Source organism: Gracilinanus agilis, chromosome 3 (genome assembly GCF_016433145.1).
Source record: "Gracilinanus agilis isolate LMUSP501 chromosome 3, AgileGrace, whole genome shotgun sequence".
NCBI lineage: Eukaryota > Metazoa > Chordata > Mammalia > Didelphimorphia > Didelphidae > Gracilinanus > Gracilinanus agilis.
Window position 1 is genome coordinate 303074592 of NC_058132.1, and position 25560 is coordinate 303100151.

The window sequence follows — 25560 nt, forward strand, 5'->3', positions numbered from 1 at the left end:
AGAAATCCTAGAAAAATTACATTTAATAGATAGGTGGAGAAAAATAAATAGGGGCAAAAAGCTATACACCTTCTTCTCAGCTGCACATGGTACATTCACAAAGTTTGACCATGTAATAGGGAATAGAAACATTGCAAACAAATGCAAAAGGGCAGAAATAATAAATGTAACCTTTTCAGATCATAGTGCAATAAAAAGTATAATTAGTAAGGGCACATGGACAGGCAAATAAAAAACTAATTGGAAATTAAATATGATTCTCCAAAACCAGTTAGTTAAAGAAGAAATCATAGAAACATTCAATAATTTCATTGTAGAGAATGATAATGATGAAACATCCTACCAAACTGCAGCTAAAGCAGTACTCAGGGGGAAATTTATATCCTTGAGTTCATGTATTAACAAATTAGAGGGAGCAAAGATCAATGAACTGAGCACGTAAATCAAAAAAACTAGAAAGGGAACAAATTAAAAATCCCCACTTAAAGACCAAATTAGAGATTATAAAAATTAAAGGAAAAATCAATAAAATTGAAAGTAAAAAACTATTGAATTAATAAATAAGACTAGAAGTTGGTACTTTGAAAAAACAAAGTTGACAAAGTAGTAGCCAATCTAATTAAAAAAGGAAAGAAGAAAACCAAATTGTCAGTATCAAAGATGAAAAGGGAGACCTCACCTCTAATGAAGGGAAAATCAGGGCAGTCATTAAAAACTATTTTACCCAATTATATGGCAATAAATATAGCAATCAAGGTGATATGGATGAATATTTACAAAAATATAAAATTACCTAGATTAACAGTACAAGAAATAGAATACTTAAATAATCACATATAAGAAAAACAATTGAACAATCCATAAAAGTACTCACTAAGAAAAAAATCCCCAAAACCAGAAGAATTCACAAGTGCAGTCTATGAAATCTTCAAAGAATAACTAATTCCAATACTATACAAACTATTTGACATGATAAGCAAATAAGGAGTTCTACCAAACTCCTTTTATGATACAAATATGGTACTGATCCCAAAACCAGATAGATAAAAAACAGAGAAAGAAAACTACCAAACAATCTCCTTAATGAACATAGATGCAAAAAGCTTAAACAAAATAGTAGCAAAAAGGCTCTAGAAAGTGATCACAAGGGTTATTCATTATGATCAGGAGGAATTTATACCAGGAATGCAAGGATGGTTCAAAATAAGGAAAACCATCCACATAATTGACCATATCAACAGGCAAACAAACAATAACCACATAATTATCTCTTTCTATGCTGAAAAAGCCTTTGACAAAATACAACACCCATTCCTACTGAAAAAGCTAGAAAACATAGGAATAGACTGACATTCCCTAAAAAGAATAAACAATATATATCTACAACCATCAACAAGCATCATATGCAATGATGATAAATTAGAAGCCTTCCCAATAAGATCAGGCATGATATATGGGCACAAGGATGCCCATTATCTCCTCTATTATTGAACCTTGCACTAGACACACTAGCAGTAGCAATTAGAGAAGATAAAGAAATTGAAGGTATTAAAATAGGCAATGAGGAGACAAAGCTATCACTCTTTGCAGATGATATGATGGTCTACTTAAATAATCCTAGAGAATCAACTAAGAAGCTAGTAGAAATAATCAACAACTTTAGCAAAGTTGCAGGATACAAAATAAATGTACATAAATCATGAGCATTTCTATATATTTCCAACACATCACAGCAGCGAGAGGTCAAAAGAGAAACACCATTTAAAATCACCCTAGACAATATAAAATACTTAGGAATCTATCTACCAAAACAAACACAGGAATTATATGAACACAACTACAAAGTACTTTCCAAACAATTAAAACTAGATCTCAACAATTGGAAAAACATTGATTGCTCATGGGAAGGTTGAGCTAACATAATAAAAATGGCCATTCTACCCAAATTAATTTACTTATTTAGTGCCATACCTATCAAACTACCAAAAAACTGATTTACTGAATTTGAAAAAAAAAACTATAACAAAGTTCATTTGGAAGAACGAAAAATCAAGAATATCAAGGGGAAAAAATGCAAAGGAAGATGGCCTAGCAGTACCAGATATTAAACTATACTATAAAGCAGAAGTCATCAAAACAATATTAAATTAAATAGGTTTTATACAAACAAAAACAATGCAACCAAAATAAGAAGGAAACAAGAAACTGGAAAAAAATTTATTACAAAAAACTCTGACAGAGATTTAATTACTCAAATATACAATTAGCTAAATCAATTGTATAAAAAAACAAGCCATTCCCCAATTGATAAATTGTCAAGGACATGAATAGGCAGTTTTCAGATAAAAAAATCAAAACTATCAATAAGTGCATGAAAAAGTGTTCTAAATCTATAATAATTAGAGAAATGTAAATCAAAACAACTCTGAGGTACCACCTCACATCTAACAGATTGCCTAAAATGATAGCAGGGGAGTGTAATAAATGTTGGAGGGGATGTGGCAAAATTGGGACATTAATGCATTGCTGGTGGAGTTGTGAACTGATCCAACCATTATGTATGGCAATTTGGAACTCTGCCCAAAGATGTCTAAAAAAATACCTGCCCTTCGTTTCAGCCATAGCATTGCTTGGTTTGTACCCCAAAGATACCATAGATGAAAAAACTTGTACAAAATTATTTATGGCCACGCTTTTTGGAGTGGCAAAAAACTGTAAAGCTAGGGTATGTCCTTCGATTGGGGAATGGCTGAACAAATTGTGGTATATGCTGGTGATGGAATACTTTTGTGCCTTCAAAGAAATAAAAACTGGAGGAATTCCATGTGAAATGGAAAGACCTCCAGGAATTGATGCAGAGTGAAATGAACAGAACCAGAAGAACATTGTACACAGAGACTGCTACACTGTGATAAAATCGAATGTAATGGACTTCTGTACTAGTAGCAATACAATGACCCAAGACAATTCTGAGGGATTTATGGAAAAGAACACTACCCACATTCAGAGGAAGAACTACAGGAGTGGAAATACAAAAGAAAAACAACTGCTCGATCACATAGGTTGATGTGGATATTATTGGGGATGTAGACTTGAAAGGACCACACCAATGCTACTATCAATATGTAAATAAGTCTTGAGTGATAACACATGTTAAAACCAGTTGAAATTTGCATAGCTTTTGGAGTAGTAAAGGGGGTGGGTGAAGGGTAAAGTAAAAACATAAATTATGTAACCTTGGAAAATTTTTCTAAAAAAAAATATTTAAATAAAAAAGAGTGTGGGAGGTTTACTATTACAAAAGTTAAGATTGATAGCTGAAGAATGCTGTATATGTCTTTGGACAAAGATTCTTTATTGATAAGTCCTGCTTTTTATGAGAAATAAATTGAATACATAAAGTGAAATAATAGTAATATGAAATGTTATCAGTAAATTAATATATTTTTGAAAATTAAGAAATAATAAGAAAACTGAGAGCCACTCATATTAAAGATTCACCCCCCAATTTACAAATAATGTTCTGTCCCTCTTTCAAGAATATCCTGTTGAAATACATATATTAAAATTTGCATCAATGTACTCTCATATTATAATGGTAGGCATTATTAACTTTTTTCAATCTGAGGCTTAGGACTTGACCACAGGAAAATTACATTCTACTAGGGAAGTAAAAGAAGTACAAAAAGAAATAAATAAAATATTTTTTCAAAATTAACATATGAGAATGAGAATGAACAATTATCTTAATCAGGAAAGACCTCTTAGATATGACTCTTTAAATAGACATTAAAAAAGCTAAGTAGGCAGATATGAAGTAGGAGTACATTCTAGTCAGAGTGGAATTTAAGCAAAGACATAGAGTTGGGATAGTAAATATCTTTACTGAGAACAACAATTAACAAAGGTTACCCCGAATCCAATATGGTGGAGAAGATGCTGCAACTCAGCAAAACTTTCCTAACTTTCCCCATTAAATTAATGCCTCACATAAAATGTTGGAGCATCAGATCTAGCTAGTAAAAGGTATAATATTGATATATTTTTGAGTATTTGAATGGTAAAGGGAAATAGACTGGTGTGTGAATGTCTGTCAGCTCTCGCTCTCGCTCTCTTCTCTCTCTCTCTCTCTCTCTCTCTCTCTCTCTCTCTCTCTCTCTCTCTCTCTCTCTATCTGTGTGTGTGTGTGTGTCTCCATATATATCAGTATTATTGGAGCGAAGAGGGAAATTCTCTGTAAAGATGACTTATCAGAGAAATGAACAAGAACTGGTAGCTTGAGAGGGGACTTTACTAGTGGGTACCCTTGGCTGTGTAAGCTCAGTTCCTCTTCAGGAAAATTCTCCCCCTGGGTAAAACCAGCACAACAGGGGGTCCTGCTCAGATGGAGATTGACTTACGCTGCTAGCCTCTCAGACCCCTTCATCCTTCTGTGTCCCCTGAATAAATCTCCTTTATCTGACTATGAATTAATTTTTATTATAGTAGATTAAGGTAGCTGAAGTTGGGGAGAGGATAGAGGTATTCAGGAATCCCTAAATTCTAATCCCACAAAGTCCTTCTCCCTGGTAAGCCAAAATGGCTGAAACCAGAAATTTACCTTCCCTTCCCCTAATTATTATTCTATCTAAAATCTAAGGCAGATAAGAATTAAAGGCCTCCAGAATCCTATCTGGGGCTCCCAGAGTCCGCAGACCCCTCAGGAATAAAGAGACTTCAATCTCTTTAGTTTGGTAGTTGAAGCTGACAGGAAACACCAGGCTTTAGGGTGTGATTGTCCAAAGAAAACCATTTGGGCTGGCTTTTGATCAGTCCTGGGCAGGCAAGCCTTCCTCTCTCCCTGATATCCCAGATCCAAAACTCCTCAGTTCAGGTTCTTCCTTCCCATGATGCCTTACTCCCCTTCAAATGTCAGTCCCTGTCACTCAAGTTCAACTGCTCAACACTCTAAACTCCACTTAACCCATTCTACTTTTACAAAAGTCAGAATGATATATCTTTTTTCCTCCATGAGACATAGTTCAAGGACAGGAGAAGAGGTGTGTGATACCAGAGTGGGGGGCACAGGCAATACAAGAGCCTTTGAGGTGGTTGTGAGAGTAACAGTAGGCAGCTTCTAGATCTCAGCCCAGAGACTGTAAGGGAGTTATGCAAGTGGTAAGAAATAAATTTCAAGGAATTCTTTGTTGATGCTGGGTGCAAGAAATGCTTTTTGACAATGTTATTGTCCATACACAGTGTTGATTTCATAGTTCTAAAATAAAGAGGAGTATTTATGGTTGATTCAAAGTCTGCTTATGGACTAGTGCCCTGATTACACTTCCAAGGCAGACAAGAAGACTAGAGCTTGTAGTTTGTGCTTGATAAAAGGATCTTAGATAGTCACAGTTCCAGAGTTCCAGGACCAAGAGATATACTAATGTTTTTAGCAGCAAGGGAGAAGGGACCTTTTCTGGGTAAAAATCAGAGCTCAGATTATAAAAGCAGTAAATACATCTTTGAAACACCAAATGCTTATAGACCTCCAGAACTAGTTCTGAAAACAATAGAATGTGGTAGTCTGAAGCTTAGGTTTGTGTACCTGCTGTTCCTCTAAGGTGAGAAGGGCTCAACTTTAACATGAAGTTCAAAGTTAAGAAATAGATTGGGAAAATAAACAAATAGCAACAACAAAAAGAACATAGTTATCAAAAGATACTAGGGAAGAATGGAAGAACAAGAGCCAAACTTAGAAGAGAACAACATGAAAACAACTACAAACAAACAGTTAAAGAAAGATGCTAATTTCATTAAAGACCAATAAGAATTCATGGGAGATGTATAAGAAAAGATAATACAGAGGGAAAATGGTGAAATAAATTAGAGTTATGTAGGAAACATTATAAAAAAAAGAATTAATAGCTTGGTAAGAGAGACACAGAAAATGTGGAAGTACATAACACTTTTAAAAATGGAAGAGTAACAAAAATTCACAAAAGAGAAGAACTTCCTATAAAGAAGAATTGATCAAATGAAAAAGAGGTACAAAATTTCATGTAGCCTATATTTGAAGATCTGTAGTAATAGGGTAGTCATTTATTCTTGAAACAATGCATTCTATTTTTAGACAATCGTATTTGATAAACCTTGCCTTATATTCAGTCAAAATTTTGGCATCCATAATATTACATTCTAATTTTCATTTCTCTCCAGAATTCTGCAGAATAGTTTTGATCTCTCTTCTACATGAAAATCTTTCAAACATTTGAAGACAGTACTAATGTCCTCTATAAATCTATCCTTATCTAGACCAAATATCCCCTGATCCTACATTGACTCACAGAGGTGATTTTCATTTCTTATTTTTCTATCTTGGTAATCTTCCTCCAATTATAATCAGTATTCAAAAGTTGATGAGTAGAACTCTACTCAGAATTCTATATTTTGTCTTAGTCATAATAAATCTCCAGTATTATGTTTGATTTAGGCTTTGGTTTGTAAAAGAGTCTCTGAGAAACTGCTTATGTTTAGCAGTTGGAAGAGAATTAATGCATGAAGAATAGTTTTTTGAGATAAAAAGAAAAGCCTAGATGGGAAGTTTTAATTTGACTTCCAAGATAGAGGTGATATTAGTTGAATAGGGATTTATATTTTGAATTAATAGTATATTGCATGTATAATTAGAAATAAAAAGCATACATATAGCCTAGCATCATTTGACCACTTGTTGTATTCCTAACAGTATATTAGTCTTTAGCCAAATATCTAAAAAAAGGATAAGGGAATATTTTGGACTATTTGGAGCTTTTAGATGTTGTAGGAAAGAAGAAAAAATCAGTGAACAAAAACATTAAAAATAGACAAAAGAAAAAATATATGAGAATTAGGCCCGATTTATACAAAATGTTTCCAAAATATACTGTTTAATTTAATAGAAAATTATTTTTGTCCCTTTGCAATTAATGAATCTAATGAGGACATCAAATATTGAGCAGTTGGGCAGAAGTTAAATTTTTAAAAGCTAATTAGAAGGCTGTGGACTCTGACCTTTTTAGTACTGCTTCATACTGACAATTTTTACACTATTTTTCGCAAATGAAATATTTAAACACCAACAGTAGAATTCGGCCTTAAATTGAGATGAGTTTACTATTGGATCATATTAGTTTATTGATTACTTTTCTTATTTATGTTTGCCTTGGTATAGTGGAAAGAACAATAGTTTTTAAAGTTAGAAGGTAGACAGGGTTCAAAACCTCCCACTGCTTGGAATCGATATAATTTTTCACTTTATCTTCCTATCCTCAGTTTCCTCATCTATTAGGCAAATTAACTGAACTAGATGAATTCTAAGACATTTTTAGCTACAGATCTATTATCTCAAAGTAATTAATTTACTCTTGAATAGGGTATCTCCTCCTTGGAGAATAGCTCCACTATGCAATGTTATGAAGAATTAAAAAACTCTTTAGGCAGATGGCAAGAATATTTTCATATTAAAGAAAGAAACTAATTAAGATGAATAATGGCTTTAATAAAATAGTAGGATACAAAACATTTACAAAATTATGAAGATTGATTAAAATACTGACAAAACTAGGAATAAACATAAAAATTCAATTCAAAATAATCATAAAAGTAATAAACTATCTGATAAATTAATATGGCATTTATTAAGCACTAACTATATATGAATTACTAGGAATACTAATAAAAAGTTACATTGTTAAACATTTTCAAAGAGTTCACATTCTAATATGAGTTAAAATCCACACTTATTCAATCATTATTCACCCTTCAGTTCCAAATCAGTTTGAAAGATCTCATTTTTCTTTGGGAACAGAGTAAAACAGATAGTAGTGATACTTCTTAAATGCCATGTTCAATGATAAAAATTATATAAATATCTGACCTGCACCTTATGGAACTGGGCAAGAGGCTTAATAAACCCAAATACTTCTTTGATTAGGATCCTAGGCTGTCTCTATCATGATCTCAGGAAAGATGATTATCAAGTTGATAGTAGTGGTTTTCCATCTCCAATTTGCCATCTCCTATGAGAGTTCCTTGCTGCTTCAGGTAGACTATGTAGTACAGAGAGAGGGGGTCATGACAGTTTTTTCCAAGCTTTGGCTGAGTTCTGAAATCAGTTAGGAGTTTAGATTCTTGAAGGAAGAGTCAGTTGGTTTGGGAATCTCATGGAGAGAGAGTCAGACCAGCTGAGCTGCTTCCTTGCCTATCTGAAGAATTGAAAATTTAGCCTAGTTTTGGAATATTTATTTAAGAATTGTTAGTTTAGATAAACCCTTTGTATCTCCATACCCTACCTCCTTTCCTACCTTCCTTCCCTTCCCTTAAATGTCTGTCGAGTGAATAAGGAGAGTAAATTAGAGAGTAGTTCAAATCTGTGAGGGGTTTAACTATAATTTGGCAGTATCTTAACTAGAAAGGTTAGTTAGTCATCATTTTATTCCCTTTAGACATAAAGAGCACCTTGAGAGCTGAGCTAAGGCAGGACCTTGCTCAGACTCCATCTCTGCCTCCCTTCCCCCACCTGAGGTTTCTTTAAACAACTGTTAGGGCTTCCTTAATCCACTTTTCCTGACAAATCAACCTTAAAGACAATAAACCCTTTTGTTTTTCAACAGACCTGTTAGTTACTTTGTCAGTTATTTAGTAAGAGAGGGAAGAAGAGGGAAAGAACCAACATATTCTGGGCTTGAAGGGAAGTCAGGGTATCCATCTTGAAGGAAGGTGTAACTTCAAAACAAGTCCCTTCCTGTGAAATTAACTAAAGCCTATAGTTAATTTCAGTTCAGTCTATTTCCCTCAGTTTGTCTTTAGTCTAAGTCCTAGTATATAAGCCCTGCTGTCTTTGCCTGTTTAGATTAATTCATCCTCTCCCTGAAGATGTTTGTTCCCTTCAGTGCTATACTCCCTGACTTCAGCCCCATATTATATCCTGGATCTCCCTATTCCAGCCTACCTGTAACCCATATTACTTACCTAGCAAGTCCCTGACAACCTCCCTTCAAAATCCCCTTTACCACACACCTTTCCCCAAATTCTCCTCATTACAACTATTTAGCCTGTTTAAAAGTACGGTTTATATGTCATTGGAAAATATGGCTAATTCCTTCTCCACAGAGTTGACTTAACTAGATGATGACTATAAGGTATGGACTGTAGGCAGAATTGGTGGTCTGGGGAGAGACAAGTGAAGGTCCTCGCAAAGCTCTTGTGTCTATCTGTCATCTATTAATGTTGTATATAGTCAACAGTTGTTATTGGTGGTGATAAAGAAGATGAACTAATTCTTTGCAATGATGTCTCCTTAATGATGACTTTGGGAATGGGTATGAAAGTAAGTCTAATGATTTGAAGGTCACTGATATATCCCAGGGTCTTTGGTTCATACCATGAACCAAGACAAGATTAAAATGAATATTTGATAAAGAAATAAAAGGTGACAATATAAATAAAAATGTAACAATAAAAAGTTAGGGAATCATCAAAAAGTTTGCCTGTTAGACTTACAGATAAAAGAAGAATTAGTGACTAAATAGGACATAGAGAACATTACAGAAAATAAAATGGATAATTTTGATTACAAAGTTTCATATACAGAAACCTAATGCAAACAAGGTTATAAAGGAAACGTTTTTGGAAAATATATTGTACATGTTGCTGACAAAGGCCTAGTCTTAAATATATAGAGAACTGACTCAAATTTTTAAGATTATATAACATTTCCTTATTCATAAATGGGAAAAGGGTGTGAGCAGATAGTTCTTAGATGAAGAAATAATTGTATGAAAAAATGCTCTGAATACCTATTTATTAGAAAAATGTGTATTAAAATAATGCCAAAATTCACACCTATCAGATTGGCTAATATAACCAAGTAGTAAAATGATAAATGTTGGAGGAGATATGGGAAAATTGGGACACTAATTCTCTTTTGGTAGAACTGTGAACTGATACAGTCTTTCTGGAGAGCAACATGAAACCACATATAAAGAACCAAAAAACTATGTTTTTACCCAGCAATACCACTATAATACTACTGGGTAAATAACCCTGCTAATGCCAGTGTAGACAAGGAGTAATCAGAGCAGGTTGCCTGAAGAGAGACAGCTATGTGGGGGCACCAGAGAAGAGTCTGAAGCAGAGATGATGCTGTTGCTATTGACTGCTGCCTCTGCTGCTCAGCAAAAAGGGCCATGCATATATTAAGGCTTGCTGGATGTTCTTTTTAAAGACCTTAGTAAAAGCTTGTGACAATTTTCAGAAAACATAAAGTTTTTCAAGGAAAATTAACTCATAATATTCCCTGGAATAGTCATATCCTGTACCAATGCTTTTGCTTTGATCTCAAGTTGACTGTTACAGATTATTCATGCATACATATTCTCTTGCTCTACATACAAACACAAAGAGATAGAAGATGAAGGAAAAGAACCTACTTTTACAAAAGAAAATATTTAGTAGCTCTTCTTTAAAATGGCAAAGAATTGAAAAATAAAACTGTGTCAATTGAGGAATGGGTTGTAATAGTATACAAGAAGAGTTCAGAGAAACCTGAAAAGACTTATATTAACTTATAGGATGAAAAGTGAAGTGAGAATAACCCAGAAGAACAATTATACAATAACAGAAAATTGTGTAATGATCTACTATGAGGGACTAGATTGTTGCCAGGAAATCAAGTTTCCAAGAAAGTCAGGAAGTCAGGAAGAAAGGTAATATCCATAGTCAAAAGAACTGTTGGAATCAGTTTGAAGATGAAAATATGCTCTCTTCCACTTCCATTCCTGCATGACTTTTTATTGTATGTGATATATACATAGACTGTTCGCCACTCAATTCATGTAGAAAAGAGAGCTAGAAGGGTATTACCCCAAACTTATATACAATCATGCAAAAGACACACATAAACAGAAAGGAAAAGGAATTGTGGGTAATACAGAAAGGAAGTTTGGGTAATGTCATTTTAGGGAACCAAGATTTTCCAACTATACAACATACTACAACTTGCTCATCCAGTACCCAACTGATTGATAATCCTCCAGTTTCCAGTTTTTTTCCACCAACAAAAGAGTTGTTACAAATATTTATGTATAAGTAGTCCCTTTTCTCTTTCATTTGTAGTTTTGCTAGAAAAGGGAATAGTATGTCAAAATCTTTTGACCTCGCAATCACACTATTAGGCACATAATTCAGCATTTTAGGGAAGAAAGGTGAGAATCTCATAGTAATATTTTTGACATTGCAGATGTATTTGGTATTTGTGTTTAATATTTTTTACTATTGCATAGATGTGTGGTTCAATCAGGAGGGTAGAAATGTTTTTATTTACCCCAGAAATTGTCATGATATCAGCAAAATGTATGAAAGGAAAAAAATGAAAAGATGAAAAGAAAACGAATGTTGGGAAGTGATGATTAGCAAGCAAGATCAGGAATTTTTTATTTGAAGGAATGGAGAGAACTTAAGGCACAGGTGATTGATGAGTATTGACTATAGACGTATAGAAGAATAATCTAATAGTAGTAATGGGGAACATGAGAATGTTTAGGTATCTCCCAAGCCCAGTCCGTTAGAGGATATAATAAAACATGTATGCAGTAGGTGAGACATGAGTATCTAGTACTACAGAGTTGTTTCAGACACTTAAGAGATTAATTTTTTTGCCTAAAATCAGAATACCAATGGGTGTAAAAGACAAATTTTGAACCTAAGTCTTCCTGACTCAAAGACTGATGATCTACCCAACAAACCATGGTGTCTTAACAGTTCTTTAGCAAGGAAAATGAGTTAAAAATAGGAAGGTACCATATGGACGTTATTCTACCCTAAAAACCATAAGCCATGGAAGCTCCTTTCCATTTGAACTCTGCATCTCTGGCAATAATATGCAACTGTCCTGTGTCCTATGTCCTTTCTCTCAACTGAAAGTTGACTAGATATATGGTTTCATGTAGAGTGAAAATTTTGTGCTATTTATAATTGGTATAAAGGTTGTTAGTGAATATTCTGCTATGTGATGATAACAAAGGAAATGAGACTGGTAGCTGGGAAAGGACTTTTTCACTTTTTCAGTTTGGGATTATAAAGAGGAGGAAAATTCACTAATCATAGGTAAATAGATTTTTCATGCCTTTGTGGGTAAAAAATACTTGGTCAACCATTATTATTGAAGTTCATATGTAGCTGGTTGGAAGGAAAAGTCTAAGTCTGTCCCTACTATGTTTATGAAGGGTTATTCTCTAGGGAATTTTCTAAGTCACGTAATTTTTTTCCTTCCTGTAATAAAGAGTGGATCAACACTGTTCAAGATTTAAGTACAGTTTAAAATTAGAATGTTTCTTTTGTAATTTCTGCTATATTCATTGACAAAATATATCTAAGATTTCCTAACATGAATACAACTGGACTCTCTTGATTAGAGAATAAATAGTTTTGACCTTTTGAATAGGAGCTGCTCACCTGAAGAACATAACATTTAAAAAAGATAATGTGTTAACAATGTCATTGATTTTCTTTTTAGTCTTTAGGTACTTTTTATGCTTTTAAAACACTCTTCTGAGAAGGGATCAATAGGCTTCAAGGTACTCTAAAAATTTTCCATAGCACAAAAAAAGGTTAAGAACCTCTGCCTTAGAAAATAGTCTCAATATTGAGATTCATCTGTTCATAAAAAAAAAGAAAATTGTTTTTAAAATGCATTTGATGAACATTAAAGACCTTATTACACTAGTGACATTTTCTTTGTTGTTATTATGAGACAATTCAAAATGAATTTCTTTTAGTGACTATGCTGTCCCACAGAAATAATAGATCCTGCTTACACTTAGTTAATATGTCATGTTGTATTATGTTGCAGGCAATCTTATGCCAACTGAGAATTTAAAAGGTGCCATCTCAGTGCATGACCTGAGTTTTGAAATACCAAAGCAAAAAGAGAACCTTTACATTTTGCTCTTAAGAAAGGAAATTATGTTTCACAGATTTGGAAATTTACATTAGTTGAATGAAAGCATCAAGATTAACCAAGACACATATGTCTATTGCCTTTGTAGAATTAATATAGAAAATATATTAGAATAATAGAAAATGTAAAATATGATTTCTTTTGTTTTCATTTTTTCCAAAAGCTAGTACAAATGGAGACATTCAACTGTGACCCATGCCAGATGTAATCAGGCTTACAAGCAGTTACAGAGTTTAGTACTTCATAATGAAAGGGATTATGGGGCCATTCACATTTGGAATATTGTGTTCAGTTCTGGGTGACACGTTCTAAAAAGGACATTGATAACTTGAAGAGTGTAGAAGAGAAGTAAGACATATGGTAAAGGACCTTGCTTCCATTTAAGATGAGGATTATATGAAGGAAATGTCTATCACAAAGAAGATGAAATATAGAGGGCAACTGATATGCCTTCAAATATATGAAAGACCATCATGTGGAGATTGGATTATATTAGCTTTTTTGGTTTTAGAGAATAGGACCAAGAGCTTTTGGTGGAAGTGGAAAAGGGGCCAATTTAAACTTGATTTATACGGGGAAAAAAACAAGCTTTATTAGCAGAGCTGTCAAAAAGAAGAATGGACTATGTTTACAACTGAATATCTTCCATACTTTGAAGCATTTCAAAAGAGATAGCTACCAAATTTTTGTGTATATTATGTAGAGAGTACTTTAATATTTGGGTTTGATAAAATTGCTTCTGAAATTCAAATTTAGTGATTTAGTGAGGACATTTTTTAATACAGTTCTTTCTTAAGTGTAAAATTTTTTTGGTTGGTATTTTAGGAGGCTTAAAATTCAAATTGATTTTTACATTTTCATTGTTTATCAATTAAATTTGTTGAATCCACTTTATTTTTAATTGAATGTAAATACATTAGGTATTTGAATGTTTAAAGCACAATCCCATTTGCAGAAAGTAGATGAATTCAGTAATTTTGTGACTATGTTTGGGATACATATGTACACAGATACTATCATTATATAAAATAGAAATTTGTAAATATTTAATAATCTAAGTAACAAATTGGAGAAGCTATTAGTGTGTTGGGCATAGAAACAAGAAGCTCTTCTTTTGATTCTTATTAACTTTGTGAACCTGGCCAGGTCACTTATCCTGTAAGTGCCTCAGGGAAATTCTTAAGAATTATCATTGGGGCAGCTGGGTAGCTCAGTGGATTGAGAGCCAGACCTAGAGACAGGAGGTCCTAGATTCAAATCCGGCCTCAGATACTTCCCAGCTGTGTGACCCTGGGCAAGTCATTTGACCCCCATTGCCTACCCTTACCACTCTTCTACCTATAAGTCAATACACAGAAGTTAAGGGTTTAAAATTTTAAAAAAAATACAAAAAAAAAAAAGAATTATCATTGATGGTTAATTCCTAAAGGCATTCCATTCCACTGAAGAAATCAATCATCATTCATATATATGCATAATTTTTTTAAGAAATTGTAATTGATCAAAGTAGAAAGTGATTGTGGACAATTATCTCCCTGTGGGGAATAAGATTACTGAGAGAAAAGACATTATAGAGAATATAAAATTTGGCATAAACTTTGAAAGACAAGTGGGATTTCTTTTTTTTAAATAGGATTTGATTTGACTGAGAACCAAAACTATTCATTTTGTCTACTTACGCAGGAACATTTCTCTGTATGTATACATGTCTATATATACAGAAAATATACATATATATAAGTGTATGCACATGTGTGTATATATTTGTATCCTACTGCTATCTGCCTTTCATTCAACTCTCACCTGCGATTCTAAGAAATTATAGCAGACTCAGTGGCCATAGCAGGGCATATCATTTCTTCAGGTTAAGGATAATCAACAGGCCTCAAACCCATCAATGAATAGCTCCTGGAAGCATATGAAAACTTCCCATGATGGAATGGGCTGATTAAAATATTTTTTTCAATGGTTATGAAGGTATCTGATGCAAGCACTCTGTAATGCTTAAAATTTAGTCAGAAATTGAAAATGCCAAGATCATCCACTTTATGTTGGGCCATCAACAGTTATGCTAATTTTATTCTGTATTTGAATGATTCTGGAAGAGAGAATGAGACGTATAGACATTGTGCAACTGTCTTATTTCAATTTACAACTACAAAACCCTTTCCACACAATTAAAACTATATCTAAACAATTGGAAAAACATTGATTGCTCATGTTTAGGATGAGCTAACATAATAAAAATGACCATTCTACCCTAATTAATTTACCTATTTAGCGCCATACCTATCAAACTACCAAAAAACTTTTTTACTGAATTAGAAAAAACTATAACAAAATTCATTTGGAAGAATAAAAGATCAAGAATATAATGAAAAAAACCATGAAGGAAGGTGGCCTAGCAGTACCATACTTTATAGTACAATAAACTGTACTATAAAGCAGTGGTCATCAAAACAATATGGTATTGGCTAAGAGACAGGGAGGATCAGTGGAATAGACTTGGGGTAAATGACTTCAGTAAGACAGTCTATGATAAACCCAAAGAGCCCGGCTTTCGGGACAAAAATCCACTCTGACAAAAACTGCTGGGAAAATTGGAAAACAACATGGGAGAGATTAGGTTTAGAGCAACATCTCACACCCTACACCAAAATAAATTCAGAATGGGTAAATGACTTGAATACAAAGAAGGAATCTATAAGTAAATTAGGAGAACACAGAATAGTATATTAGTCAGATCTCTAGGAAAAAGAAAGATTTTAAAACCAAGCAAAAGAGTTAGAAAAAATTACAAAATTTAAAGTAAATAATTTTGATTACTTTAAATTTAAAACGTTTTTTTTTGGTACAAACAAAACAAATGCAACCAAAATTAGAAGGGAATCAACAAATTGGGAAAAAATCTTTTTAACAAAAATCCCTGACAAAGGTGTAATTACTCAAATATATAAGGACCTAAATCAATTGTAAAAGAAATCAAGCCATTTCCAAATTGATAAATGGGCTAGGTACATGAATAGGCAATTTTCAGATAAAGAAATCTAGACTATCAATAAGCACATGAGAAAGTGTTCTAAACCTCTTATAATTAGAGAAATCAAAACAATTCTGAGGTACCACCTCACACTTAGCCGATTGGCTAACATGATAGTAAAGGAAAGTGATGAGTTTTGCCAAATTAGGACATTGACACATTGCTTATGGAGTTGTGAATTGATCCAACCATTTTGTATGGCAATTAGGAACTATGCTCAAAGGGCTTTAAAAGACTACCCTTTGATCCAGCCATAGAACTGCTGAGTTTATACCCCAAAGAAATCATAAGGAAAAAGACATGTACAAAAATATTTATAGCTGCACTCTTTGTAGTGTCAAAAAACTGGAAAATGAGCATATACCTTTCAATTAAGGAATGGCTGAACAAATTTTGGTATCTGCTGGTGATGGAATTCTATTGTACTCAAAGGAATAACAAACTGCAGGAATTCCAAGTGAACTGGAATCACCTCCAGGAATTGATGCTGCGTGAAAGGAGCAAAACCAGGAGAAGAACATTGTACACAGAGACTGATACACTATGTTAAAATCAAATATAATGGACTCCTCTACTAGCAGCAATGCAATGCTCTGGGACAATTCTGAGGTACCTTTGAAAAAGAATGCTATCCACATTTGGAGGAAAAACTATGGCACTAGAAACACAGAAGAAAAACAACTGCTTGAACACATGGGTTGTTACAGATATGATTGGGATGTAGACTCTGAACTACCACCCCAGTGCAACTATCAAAAATAAAGAAATAGTTCTTGGTCAATGACACATGTTAAAAACAGTGGAAATTCATGTTATCTATGGGGATGGGGGGAGTGGCATGGTGGGGTGTTGAGGGAAGAGTAAGAACATGAATCATGTAACCATGGAAAAATCTTTTACTATAAAATAAAAAGATAAAATAAAGACTAAATTTAACAAGGTATTTTATAAATACAAATGTAGTTTCATAATTTAGTTATTGTAATTGTTGTTCTTGTTCTTAATAATATTCTATGTCAAATTTCTTCAGAATAAAAATGTGAGATATATGACTATAAAGGCAATTCCCTGAAAATATATTCCTTTTAAAAGGGGGATTTTTTTCATTGTTATATATTCTTTTTAAGTTGTATTTGTATTGTCATGCAAAACACAATTCCATATTGGCCACTGTTGTGAAAGCAAACTCATATATAACAAAAAACCCCAAATAAAAATATGCATACACTGTTGTGAAAGAGGATTCCAACAGTTTGTTCACTGGATGTGGAAAGTATTCCCATTATAAGTCCTTCAGGATTGTCCTAGATTGCTGAAGTTTTCACAGATAATCATCATCTGATATTGCTGTTATTGTGTACAATGTTCTTCCAGTTCTTCTTATTTCACTCAGCATCAGTTTGTGAAGATCTATCCGGCTTTTTCTAAAATCATATTGCTTATAATTTCTTATAGTACAATCATATTCTTTCACCAACATGTACCACAAAATTTTCAGACAGTCCCAACTGATAGACATCCCCTAAATTTCCAATTCTTTGCCAGTACAAAAAGAGCTACTATAAATATTTTTGTACAAGTAGATCCTTTCCCCTTAAAAGACAAATATGGGAAAAAATGGTTTTTAAACTGGATTAGCAAAATTATTATTTACAATAAAGAATGTCAGACTAAATATGAATTGTAAGTTCAATTTTTATTGTCTGACAAATAATAAAGCAAAAGAGTTTGGTTTTATTGAGTTGTTCCAGTTTTATCTTACTCTTTTGTGATCCCATTTGGGATTTTCTTGGCAAAGATACTGGAGTGGTTTGCTATTTCCTTCTCTTTCTCATTTTACTGATGATGAACTCTGAGCCAAAGAAGGCCAGTAATTTGCCCAGGGTCATACAGCTACCTGAAGGAGATTTGAATTCAGGATGATGAGTATTCCAAACTCTAACTAGCTCTCCATTTAGTGTACCATCTAAATTCCCTATACTACATACCTACCATCATATATATAAATATATATATATATATTTAACTTATATAATACAATACAGATAAATATATTAAGTATATATTTAACCAAATATACATATTTGGTTAAAAAGTGGGCCTATTTAATTTAGGGAAAGGACAACTTATAATATGAGGAAGATTTGATAGCTATATGAATGACTGTATTAAAAAATTAGATTTATTGCCTTGACCTCAAAAGGGAAGAACTAGGAATTTATAGAGTCAGAGTTTACTCCAATTTATTAAAAGAAAGAGAGAGAACAAGACATATTAGATGGAGAGCTGACCTTGAAATAAAGAAGATATAGTTTCAAATTCTCCCTCTGACTCCTATTGTCTATTTGACTCTGGGTAAATTCAGCTTCTTTCTCAGACATCGCTGTAGTAGTAAATTAAGTTGTGCTTATCTCCGTTGGAAAATGTAAATTCCTCATTGTCACTTCACTCTACCAATGAAATCACAAGTCCAACCAAAATAACATTTTAACTATTGAACGTACTAAAATATGAATCATATTCCTTTTTGTTTAATTGCCTGTATTGTGGGCTGCTTTTGTTTTTCCTATGTTTCTGAAAAGGACCAATGTCCTGGGTATTTTCTTGTCTTCTATATTTATTGAATATAAGTGAAAATGAGTTTCATCAAATTGTGGTGAAGTACAACTGCAACATCAATGCTCCTTTATTAATGTGGTGTTATATTCTTAGACCTCAAATGCACATTATGTGTCTAAATTATTATGATTTTATGACAAACTTCCAACTTTCAAGCCTAAATTTTTAATTTCTCTAAATTTGGCTAAAAGTTTTGACTTTCTACCTTAAGAAAGAGATTTTTACACCCATCCTCTGTGATTATTGAGCATCATTGATATCTCTCTTAATTTAGTAGAACAAGGTCACTTACAAATCCACTTTTGCAAGGTTTACAACTCAGTTTCCTAGTCTGACTCATTTCGGTCATCTCACTTCCCTCATCTTTTTCCTCTCATTTTGTACCTAATGCTTATGTAAGTATCTGTACATGGAAGTTGGTATATATGATTGTGCTTATTTGTTTTGAAGACATACATATTTGTGATGTCTGTTTTTCCCATTATATTCTTTTTAAAAAACCTTTACCTTCCATTTTATAAACAATACTATATATTGATTCCAAATCAGAAGAGTGGTAAGGACTAAGCAATGGGTGTTAAGTGATTTTCCCAGGGCCACACAGGTAGTAAGTATCTAAGACAAGATTTGTATTTAGGACCTCCCATCTCTAGGCCTGGCTATCAATCCACTGAGTCACCCAACCACCCCTTCCAATTATATTATAAAACTTGTCAGGATATACTATGTCTTCTTGCCCTTTATAACTCCATACGATACCAGCTGTATATAATATTCTGCATTGTAGGTTCTTTGTAAACTCTTGCTGAATGACTTACTCTAGTGATCCCTTTTTTGGGGAGACTTCAAATTTCAGAATGGATGAGACCATTTCTGAGAATGTCTGTTTAGCTTTGTATGACATTTATTTTAGAGCTCTATATGGAGAGATGTAAATGAATTACAATGCATGAGACAGAATGAAATATAAAGCATGGTCATTAGATTTGATAATGAGATCAAAGTGAGAAAGATGGTTAGCATCTTAAAACACTGAATGAAAATAGGTAATAATCTTGATCATTTGAAAAGCTTAGATAATACAAGTAGGAGGATGCTTTACATAGGAATACTAATGAATAAATATAAGCCAGGGTAAGGCTGAGTCTCTCCATATATATTAGAAACAAACAAAAAAGAGCTAGGTTTCCATTAGAACCAGTAAATCAAGTGGAATCCAGGACATAACTTTGGAAAATAAAATGAAAATTATGATGTTGGGAAAAAGAAAGTACATATTATATACCAAAGTATATCAGTATTATCTAATACATATGAAAATATACTTAATTATATGAATATATTAGTTATTTAATTGCATCACACACATATATGTATATATTCTCATAATTGAGTAGGTCTGTTTTGAAAACTATGTAATAACAACTACCTCTTCGAATTTGAGATGAGGAAAAATTATATATGCGTAAAATATAAAAATACTATAAAGATTAATGTTTTTTGACTAACAAATATGAATAGTTGGTCTTATGAAAAGTATATGAAATTTACTTTGTTTTGGGAATATCAAGTGTAAAAGGGAAATGAATAGTATCTCTCTTTAGGTTCCTTTTTAAAAAGTATTTAATTAATTAATTAATTTAGAATATTTCTCCTTGATTACATGATTCATATTCTTTCTCTCCCCTCTTACCTACCCCTCCCATACCCAATGAGCAATTCAACTGTATTTTACATGTATCATTGATAAAGACCTATTTCCATATTAATAATATTTGAAATAAAGTAATTATTTAGATCCCTGATCACATCACTGATCACATCCCCATTGAATTATGTGATAAAGGAAATGTTTTTCTTCTTTGTTTCTACTCCCACAGCTCTTTCTCTGGATGTGGATAGTGTTCTTTCTCATAAGTCCGTCAGAATTGTCCTGGATCATTGCATCACTGCTAGTAGAGAAATCCATTACCGTCAGTTGTGCCACAATGTTTTGATCTCTGTGTACACATTCTCCTGGTTCTGCTTCTTTTGCTTGGCATCAATTCCTGTAGGTCATTCCATTTCACATGGAATTCTTCTAGTTCATTGCCATTCCCCAATAGAAGGCTATCCCCTTATTTTCCAAATTTTTTGCCACCACAGAGTGTGCCTATAAATATTTTTATACAAATTTTTACTTATTATCTCTTTGGGGTACAAACTCAGCTGTGGTATGGCTGAATCTATGGGTAGGCACTCATTTAAGACCCTTTAGGAATAATTCCAAATTTCCTTCCAGAATGGTTGGATGAGTTCACAACTCTACCAGCAATGCATAAGTATTCCAATTTTGCCACATCCTCTCCAACATTTATTACGTTCCTTGCTGTCATATTATTCAATCTTCTAAGAATGAGGTGGTAACTCAGAGTTGTTTTGAACTCCATTTCTCTAATTATAAGACATTTAGAAGACTTTTTCATGTGCTAATTGATAGTTTTGATTTCTTTATCTGAAAACTGCCATTCACATCCTTTGCCCATTTACCATTTGGGAATTGTTTGACTTTTTGTATAATTAATTTAAATCCTAATAGATTTGAGAAATTAGACCTTTGTCAGAGGTTTTTGTTATAAATATTTTTTCCCAATTGTTGTTTCCCTTCTAATTTTGGTTGCATTGGTTTATTTTGTACAAAACCTTTTTAATTTAGTGTAATCAAAATTATTAATTTTATATTCTGTCATATTCTCTCTCTTTCTTGGTCTTAAATTATTTCCTTTCCATTAAATCTGGCAGGTACACTATTTTATCTTCACCTAATTTACTTATAGTTTCCTTTTTTATATTTAATTCATTTACACATCATGAATTTATCTTAGTATAGAGTGTGAGATGTTGAGCTAGTCCTAATCTGTCCATACTATTTTCCAATTTTCCCAGTAATTTTTGTCAAACAGTGGGTTCTTGTCCCAAAAGTTGGGATCTTTGGGTATATTGTGTAATGCAAAGATGCAATAAAGGCTTTTGCCCTTGCAAAAGTTAACTGAAAACTTCTGGCAGTTAAACCTTAGAATCAGTCAGTTGGTCCCTGAGGCTTGAGGAGAGTGGCAGGACCAACTGGAGCTCTGCCTTTGGCTTTCGGATTTGCTTTTGGCCTGTGCCTTGTCTGTGGATAATTTTAACTTAGCTAATTTCTCTGGACCTCTCTCTGACCTTCTCTATACCATTCCCCCGTTACCTTTCCTGTTTTTTTTCCTGTGGGCTCTGGCAGGAAGGGTGGCTTTAGATTTTGTGGGTTAGTTTTCCTTATAGGCAAGTGGGACATTCTTGAATCAAACTATCCCTTGCTTTATTGATTTAGTATACCCTCTACTTTAAAGGCAACCAAATCTTCCCTGGCTGAGAGAGTAGGTTCTCTCTCAGTTTAACCCATTCCTGTGACCCTCCTCATCTTGAGTTTCTCCATAGCAGTTGTCAGAAACCCTAAACCCCTCTCTCCTTCAGACCAACCCTGAATTTTCAACAAACCCCCTTGTTACTTAATCAAACCCTTTGGTGAATCATTGTGTTGAAGAATTAGGCAAGGGTTGAAGGGGAAGGAATTATTCTCTTTTACTTCCTGAAGAAACTGGAGCTATCCATCTTGGGAGGAAGTCATTGCCAGAGACTTCCTCCTGGATCCTCATCTGTTTCAGTGACAGGGAGGAGCCCTGCAACTCCTCCTTTGAGGATTTGACAAACTGACAAGAAAGCCCTCAAGTCAGATTTAAACCATTGCTGACTGGCCCTATTCCTTGTGTCCGTAGAAGTACCTTTCCTGCCTGGAAGGGTTCAGCCTATTTCCCCAGAGTCTTCTGTCTCTAGCCTCTAGTCTAGTCTGTTAAGCTGCCTCTCCTGAATACCTCCCCTATACACTTACCATCCAAATACCCCTTTTCCACTCCTTCCCTAAACTTAGTCACTCCCTTTTATTCCTCCTCCTAATACCTGCTTCGCCTCTATTCCTTCCTTTACCCTAAAGATCCCAAGTTCATACACTTTATTGTCAGTTTCTAGGTCTTGGATTTGATTGCAAATCAAATGTTGTGTCTTCTTCTACCTTTGATTCTTTTTAATTTCAGCTTCCTCAACATATGTTAAAGAATTTCCTCTACAATTTAGACTGGCACCTTCTGGTGATCACTACAACACTGAGAGGTTAAGTCACTTACCCAGATTTAAACAATTGCTATATATCAGAGGAATGATTCAAAGTTAGCTGTATTCACACAAGTTTATGTTACTAAAGGCCAACTTAAAATAAATTCCTAAAGACCATGCATGAAATTTTAATTCAATTTTTCAATATGTCATTGGATCATATATTTAAAACTGATAGGGACATTTAAAGCCATCTAATACAACTCCCTCATTTTGCAAACATGCAACTGATGGAATGTCTAAGACAACTAAAATTACATATGTGGCAAGTATCAGGTTCAGAATTTTATACTGAAATCCCATTGACTCTAAATGTAGTAGACTTTCTTTAAAAAACAATTAAATATTTTCTGTAATACCATGAATTTATTTTTAGTGGGTCTAGAATATAGCAAGGTAAACAGATTCTTTGTGACATACAGGAAATGAAGTTATTTTAAAAGGCAGTGTGTACCAAATTAAGACATCCTAAATTTGATCATTCTTCAAGTTTTTTTATATTTTCTTTTGAGAACCAATATTCTATGACTTACTCCTTTATTTTACTTCCCAGTAGACATATGAACTTCACTCAAAGACAATTGCAACTTTTATACTTTCATTATATTATATTGGAATTAAATCTACTAACATTACAATGTAGTCATTTTAATTAGTTTAAATTCAAATTCATGGGTTCATGATCCATTTCAAGAGGATGGATTAAATTCTAAATATAAAGAAGGCTCATAGTTAAAAAACAAAATATAAAGCATTCTGACATAAAATATAGATTAATAGGAAATGCTGAAGTTTGAGGTGACATTAAGACAATTCTATTTGACTGCTTACAATAATTTTCACCTAAAATATTGTATCTTATAAATGAAAAAATCATTTTAAATTTTCACTATTGAGAAGAGCTTATACGTCTAAAAAAATTCCCTCCTCTTTATTTTAGATGAAGTTACAAATTCATCAGAAACCAGATTGTCTTTAGAAGATCTCTTCAGGAAAGAGTTTTTGGTTCATAATCCAGAGGCCAGATGGATCAATGGTAGGTTTATGATTTTAAGGTTACCAATATTATGATTGTGATGATTAACAATAGAATTGTGTCCTCTGTTTAACAAAGGTAGGAGACAAGGAAAATATGAGTTGATGAATATCCTTTAATTTTTACTTCCTTTAATATTTATACTGCTAGGGTTGGAAGGGGAACATACTTGCTTAAATAAAATACTAAGAGCATGTTAAGCTACATAGATTTATCTGAAGAGTCTCTGAGGCAGCCAGGTGTGGATTAGTTTGAATATGTTATATGATTACTGTGGATTATTTTGGATATGATAACATATATGTTATACACATATGGACTCTTCAGTTTTAATGTTATGATTGGGATACATCTATCTATATTTACAATAATTGTGTAATCCATTAAGATTTTTATCTGAAAACATAATTGTTTGGCATTATGGGGGAAATTATTAAAATATAACACTTTTACATAAAAACGGGATCATCCTAAGATTTCCCTTGAGTTCCCTTGAAAAGTGCTTTTCTTCAAGTTAATGGTCATTATACTTCAATGTATTTTGATGAATGAAAACCACAAATATATTTGAGTGGTAGTAGAACATATTTCCCCCTGTCTATACGGTGGTAGTGGAAGAAAGAATTTATGACAATTCAGCTATAGCAGATGAGAAATTGGGGGAAATGTCTGTATCTTGAGTGGTATTTACTTGTCTTTCCAAAATATGATAATTTCTTGCATTATCCTCCAAATGACATATTGTTTATAAATAATCAAGAATATACTTGGTCAAATATGTAGCAGTTCTAAAAGTAGGATTCAATAATTTTATGCTCATAAAATAATATTCATTATATGCAAAATACTTATGAGTCTTACACAAAAATTTTTTGAATTAAAATAAATACAGTGTGTTTTTTCTCCCCCTAACATCAATATCAGTGGGACCCTATAGGAAAATGAGTATATAAAAATAAAAATAAAATAGTTATGCAACAATTGTCAGTCATTATCTAGGTTTTCCTTTACATTCTTCTGACAACTTATCAATGATAAAACCAATCCAGTATGAAAATTGAATAAAAGCAGGATCTTTGAATCTCCAGAAAAGTACACTGTTTTAATCATGTGTGTTTAATATGAATTTCTGATTTCTGATATTTAATATGCACTTTGTAAATACATTTGATTTTATTTCTTTGCCCTGATTTTTGTCACATTTTCCTCTTAGGGGAAATGGGGGAAAGGAAAGATAAGATAATTTTGATCCCTAGGTGCAAAGATTGGTGGCATCTCTAGAGAAAAATCATTAGATATAGTATGCATAAAAAAATTTAGAAAGAAGACATTCCCTTATCCATCCTTACATTTGTACCTTCACAGAAGTATTGGAATTGGCAGCAAATGCATTTCTTTTTTGTTTCTAGATTTTTATCTAAACATAGGTGTCTTCTTTATTGGACTTTATATTTCTGTTAAAAAACTGACTAAAACATCGAGAGAGATACATGATATTACTAGTTATTAACATGAAGCACAAATATCACACACACACACACACACACACACACACACACACACACACACACACACACACCTATTTGCTGATGAATTGCTACAATTTTCTAAGTCACTGTTATTTACCTGAAACCACTTTCTTTTTGAGGAAAAATATAACAGCTATACCAAGGAGGTTTTTCTTTTGTTCAGTTGAGGGTGGAAAAC

At 33.1% G+C, this 25560-nt stretch overlaps 1 protein-coding gene across 1 annotated transcript in view; it reads left to right on the forward strand.

The window, feature by feature from the left end:
* DPP10 (dipeptidyl peptidase like 10) overlaps nucleotides 1-25560 on the forward strand; it is a 963744-nt gene that overhangs the window by 240629 nt on the left and 697555 nt on the right. Inside the window, exon 3 of the mRNA XM_044669137.1 lies at nucleotides 23758-23853. Coding sequence (XP_044525072.1) covers nucleotides 23758-23853 — 96 coding nt within the window. The remainder of the gene's footprint in view (nucleotides 1-23757; nucleotides 23854-25560) is intronic.